Genomic DNA, 6,251 nt, shown 5'->3' on the forward strand with positions numbered 1-6,251 from the left:
TCTGCCACCACCAATGGGCCATGACAGGGTCCCATTAATATTCGAGCTGACATTGCAGACACCAAAGAGACCTGGGGTTTAATATTCATCAATTTCACTGCCAAAACAAATCCCCCAGTGAAGAGCTTGAACTTGTCCTGAGAGAAGCCGGAATGAAGTATGATGGAAAGTTGTGCTTGTATGTGAAGTACGGAACAAAACAGAGCAGCTCTATAACAGGACTGCACATGAATGGAGTTTGTGTGCCCTCCCGGAGAGCTGGCTCCCTGCCAAACACCTCCGAGCCACAGACTATGCTTCCAAATATGTTTTGGCAAATCCTTCTCCCCCTCTCTATGTTCTCTCGCAGGGTGTCATATTTTCTCTCCTTATGAGATTGCTGTAGGGTTTTTGTTTTTTTTCTCAATTTTTTCTTTTTTTTTTTGCAAGTGATGGGTTGGGGTTAAAGTGCACAGTTTGATGTTATGCAAGTTTGTTGAAGTGGGCCTCTATCCAGCTAGGACTGGATGCAGTGGCAGCTTAAAACATAGGTCTTTTACCTCGAGCTGATGATGTTATGAAACCGTGTGACTGCGGAGCTGTATATAAGCCTCCCAGACACTGCATTCCAGGATTTCTCACATCTGGAAGCAGCTCTGTAAGCTTCTCCTACTGCATAGCGCTGTCCCAATACACATCCATGATAGCTCTACCTTATAACTTATACATGCATCATTATAACATTTATATTTTACATAACATTCTCCCCATATAACCAATGCACGTCCTTCCCATCAACTCTTCTTGTTTTACCTTTAAATTCAACTTTTTGATAACTTTTTTTTTTCTTTTTTAATAGTTTCCATAGCTGATCCCAAGGAGTCGGAAGGATGGACCTAAAGATTTTTGGGCTAATAGCCCTGTGCTACTTTGGAAGCTGTGTAGCCTTCAGATTTCACAGCAGAGATTGCCGTGTCAGCAACTTCAGGGTGATGGAAAATTTTGACAAAAGTCGGGTATGTGAATGTTTTTTATTACATCTGTATTCTTAACTGTTGGGACGTATTTAAAAAAAAAAAGAAAATTTCTAATTATTGTTCTACATGTTAGGTAAGATCAGGCTTAGGAGGCAGTTGCATGGGGTAATTGCGGCTTGGGGCACCACCAACCACAAACACCATTGTCAATCATAATTTTAGTTAATAAACTTACCTCTATTGTCCATCAACAAGACATTTTAACATTGCTATTAATATTGCATTATTGCATATTTCAGCAACCACATCAATTTATTAAAGCCTATATCACAAGTAAGACTGGGCGCTGGATCCCTTAGCATAGAAAAAAAGTCTAGTGGGTGATCTTATAAGTGGCTAACAGTTATCTCTTTATAGGTCATATAACAAAAAAACTGTCAGACACTCATAAGGACCGCCCACTGGACTCCACAATAGCCATCACATAGCCATTGCCACCAGCGAAATTTAGACCAGAGCTCCAGTGTATGTAAACTGTGGACTAGCATTTTAAGGCTATATTCACACAGTTTTTTTGTCCGTTTTATGATTTAAAAAAATTATTTTTTAATAGCAAAATGGCTATTGTTTTTTTTTTTTATTTATAAACATTTTTAAAAGGACCTTGGGCCCAGATTTTTCAAAGGGTGTAAAATATACACTGGTATTAACTGCCCACAGCAACCAATCACAGCTTCTATTTTACCAGACCTGAATACTGAATTGTGATTGGTTGCTGTGGGAGGTTTACACCAGTGTCTATTTTATACATTTTGATAATTAAGGCCACATAAAGTGTCAGTGTCATTATAAGATGTGATATAAAGCATGTATGCAATTTACATTCATTATTTTATTTTATTTTATAGTTATCATGCTATAAATTAAAACTATACTTACCTGTATCCAGGCCCAGTCTCCTGAATGCAGCTTTTTGGTCTTGAGCTGGTTAAAAAAAGGAGACCAAATGCAGGAAGCCCCAGTCATCTAAGCACTCACAGACACTCTGAACTGGCCGGGACTTCATGTGTTTAGCCTCTTTTTTTCAACCAGCACAAGACTAAAAATCTGTATACAAGTAAGTATAGCTTTGTTTTATAGTGTAATAACTGAAGAAAATAATAAAATAATGAAAATATATTGCAAACACATTTTATATCACATCCCATGTTGATTTAGGTTTTTCAAGTTTTAATGACAGACTCCCTTTAAGAGTTTTGTTTGTTTGTTTTTTCAATTTTTCCATTTTATTATCTATATTATCTATAGAAACACAAAACAGAAAAGGCACTTCCTGTTGTAATATATTAGATAAAAGCTAGTGAAATCGTATTGTGGTAAATGATCCCACTCACCTGATGAGGTTGTGCAATGACAAAGGCACAACACTACAAAGCTTATAAAGAAGAACGGTGCAGCTCTCCAAGGAACACTACTGTCACCAGAAAGCCAGAGTGTATGCAACTGGACATAGGCAAAAGAAGACGCCTCTTGCATGGAAAGTGCAACCCGCGCAGAAAATGCCGTTCAGTATGGACCGGATTAATTCATGTGTACAATAAAAAACTATTTATTCTTAACACACAACGCGTTTTGACTCAAAAAATTCTTATAGGGCCTTCATCAGGTGATGGCATTTGAGACTTTTACCACTTTTGACAAATCAAATGTCCTGAAGTTTACAGTGTAAAATGATCTACTAACCACATTTGTTGTGTGTACAAAATAAATTGTCAGTATGGCCATAATGATGAACCCGTTCTTATGCAGGTTCATTGCTTCTCTACCTTAAACAGATGGTGAAGGTTAAGTGGAATCTTGAAGTAAGGTGCTTTTCTAACATGGTGCATGTTTCTTATTCTTTCTTATTATCAGTATGCTGGGACTTGGTATGCAGTAGCCAAGAAGGACCCAGAAGGATTGTTTCTTCTCGACAACATAGTGGCTAGGTTCTATGTGGATGAAAGTGGAAAAATGTCGGCAACAGCCAGAGGCAGAGTCATCCTCTTCAAGTAAGGACCTCTTACCAATGCCCCCAATTTCAGCTAATTTTAGTCAAAGCTGTGTAATACTTTATTTTTCCTGTGAAAGTGCTATAGGAAAATCAAACACTCGTTGCAGGGTTCCCAACATGATTACAACTGATTGCTTGATGTTCTAGATGCAGGACCCCCCAGGATCAGTTTATCAATAAACCCTTTGAACAAAAAGGGATTAAAGCAGATCACCCCTTTAAGGGAAATCACGTTAACCATGTAAATCTTATAAGTATTTTTAAAGTTTCCAGCAGGGTAACAATGCTATAAGCAGCTATCAGGGAACCATCCTGCTTCCACTATTTACTTTTCAACTTTACTACATTTTACTTAGTGTCTTGTAATATTGGTACACTATTCCATATACAAATACAAAATTTGCACTTAACTGGCAATACACTTTAAAGCGAATGTACCATCAGTACATTTGCTTTAAGTTTTGCACATGGATAGAACGTCTCCAGCGCGAGGAAGCCGGTACTACAGTCCTTTTTTTGAACCGCAGCCTGGTTCCTGTGTACGGTGCTGTTCTATTCCCAGGCTACCAGCCAGAGGTGAAACACTGGAGGCGGGTTGGCCTGCCCCCATTGGGAAGATGCGGCCCGATTCATTGATTTCAATGGAGCCGCTTCATAGAGGGGCGGGGGTTCCTGTGTCATAGAGGGCTGGCCCGCCTCCAGTCCTTCACCCCCTTGCCAGTGCCTGGGAATAGAAAAGTGACGTACGTGGCAATCGGGCCACGGCTCAAAAAAAGGACAGCAGCATCGGCTTCCCCGCGCCGGCGCCGTTCTATCCATGTGCAATGCTTGAAGCTAATGTACTGATGTTACATTCGCTTTAAAGTCAGCTGAACCAACTTAATTTGGTGGGACTGGCTGACCATGCAATGTGCATATGGGGCTTTCCAGCTCTCCCCCAATGCCAGTTGAGAGAACAGTTGGGCATGTTGGATTTTAATGCACGAACCATCTGGTATAATATCCAACAGTATATAGTGAAGAATATTCTAAAGCTCCGCCATACTTCTAACTCTTGGTATACACTCGTCATTTTTCAGGACTATGGAAATGTGCGCTGACATGGTGGGTACATTCCAGGAGACTGATGACCCTGCCAAATTCAAGATGAAGTATTATGGTGTCCTCTCCTACCTGGAAAAAGGACGTAAGTAAAACATTCCAGTTTCCAGGTTGTAATAAGATAAAAGATGAAAATAATGGTAGTTATTAAACATCACACTCTTCAAGGTGCGCGTTCACCTTAGAATTAAGCTCTATGAACCCTCTGCCTTTTGCGGGTTCGGTTGACAGTATGTCAGCCTCCGGACTCTCCACCAATAGATGAGTTGGGTATGTTGGATTTTTTTCTGCCCAACACTGTTCTCCGAGAGATAGTCTGGTTCCAGATTAATTGGCTGTGGCTTACCCCTCCTGATAGAGAAGCCATGAACGCTTTGCTGTGCTGAATGTTCATGTGTATGGGAAGGACAATAGAGATAATGGTCATATGGTCACATATGTGCCGGTTCCTCACATGTATCCAAGGTTTATAACTCGCTGCTATTCTAATAATATGGAGGCATATAGAGCTTTTTCTCAATGACTGATACAATTCTGGCAAATTCCATTGGATTCTGTATGGTTCTGCATGGAGGCCCTTCATAGCAGCACATGGAGTATCATATTGAACAGTATACCATTGTGCAGTACATGGTGCCTTGTTATCAGTTCTCCACACTGTAGGGGGTAGGGGGTGTTTTTTCCCCTTTTCCGCCACTGTCCATAGGCCATGACTTGTATTGCAGTTCTTCCCAGTGTAAGCTAAATACCATATAGAGCCACGAATATAAGTAGTGCCATTCCTGAAAAAACAAACCTATGAATACAATAGAATATTTTCCAGCTGAAACTTTTACTACAGTATATGTGTCATGTATAAAAGTCCCCCTGTACTGTAAATCTCAGTGTCCTCTCCTTCTCCTCCAGTTGATGACCACTGGGTGGTGGATACTGATTATGACAACTACGCCGTCCACTATTCATGCCGTGAAGAAGATGAGGATGGCACATGTATAGACAGCTACTCCTTCATCTTCTCCCGTGATCCCAATGGCCTATCTCCTGAGACACAAAGGATTGTCAGGAGAAGGCAGGAGGAGCTCTGCTTGGACCGAAAATACAGAGTTGTTGCCCACAATGGTAAGTAGAAGGACACTCATCTAAGAAGTGCACAAAATTGCTATAAGCCATGTACATGTATAACTGAGTAAGAGACCTATGCCTCAGAAGAACACTACAGCTGTCATTATACATAGCCATTGTAACAAGCAGTTGTATCTGCTTACACATTACAAGAATGGATAGTTCAGAAACAGTGCCACTCTTGGGCTGTGTCTGGTATTGCAGCTCAAACCCATTCACATTAATTAGGATGAGTTGTAATACCAAACATTTCCAATAGGGGCACTGTTTCTGCACATGTCAATTAGTTCCCATAGTTTAGATTTGTTTTAGCATAGAGTGGACAACATAATGAAAACTGTACCATGTGCAAAATGTCGACCATGTGACAAATCAGTTGTCATCCCCCCATGTCCCTCATTAAGCGTAATACAAGGTATTAGCTTTTCTGCAATATTCCTTGAAATCAGGGATAGGGAACCTTTGGCCCTCCAGCTGTTGCAAAACTACAACTCCCATCATGCCTGGACAGCCGAAGGCTGATGGGAAATGTAGTTTTGCAACAGCTGGAGGGCCGAAGGTTCCCTATCCCTGATTTAAATACTAATGTGCACATACATTTCCATAACTTCTACCTTTATAGAAACCCTATTATCATCCTCCATTACTAACTTTCTTGTCTCCTTTCCTACAGGGTACTGTGATGCGTGATTACTCTGACGTTATATATAAGGGGCCTTTGATTTCCAGTTTGCAATAAGATCCTGTCGCCCTCTGCATCCTATATATATATATATATATATATATATATATATATATATATATGTATATTTTTTTTTTTTTTTGGCCAATAAATCTCTAATAAATCTTGGATATGCGGCAATGTATTGGAATGATTCCAGCAGCAATGTACATATTTTCTACGGTTTAATTGTATGATGTTTATAGCATTTCACACACAGGCTGAACCTTTCCACCATATGTTTGATTCACCCTTTGCAGAAATGACGCAATAAAGAATCATTTCTACTTTATAAGAA

At 40.0% G+C, this 6,251-nt stretch overlaps 1 protein-coding gene across 2 annotated transcripts; it reads left to right on the top strand.

The window, feature by feature from the left end:
- Nucleotides 1–202: 202 nt before the first annotated feature.
- RBP4 (retinol binding protein 4) lies at nt 203–6,251 on the top strand. 2 transcript variants are annotated; one of them, XM_069980102.1, is made up of 6 exons: nt 203–212; nt 839–995; nt 2,871–3,007; nt 4,089–4,195; nt 5,017–5,229; nt 5,906–6,251. In XM_069980102.1, exons 2-6 carry the CDS (start codon nt 870–872, stop codon nt 5,920–5,922), a joined length of 600 nt encoding a protein of 199 aa, XP_069836203.1. In that variant the 5' UTR covers nt 203–212; nt 839–869; the 3' UTR covers nt 5,923–6,251. The 2 variants fall into 2 exon arrangements, with proteins under 2 accessions (XP_069836203.1, XP_069836202.1); XM_069980101.1 differs by lacking the exon at nt 203–212 and adding an exon at nt 542–637.

The sequence above is a fragment of the Dendropsophus ebraccatus genome, chromosome 8, assembly GCF_027789765.1.
Source record: "Dendropsophus ebraccatus isolate aDenEbr1 chromosome 8, aDenEbr1.pat, whole genome shotgun sequence".
NCBI classification, from domain to species: Eukaryota; Metazoa; Chordata; class Amphibia; order Anura; family Hylidae; genus Dendropsophus; species Dendropsophus ebraccatus.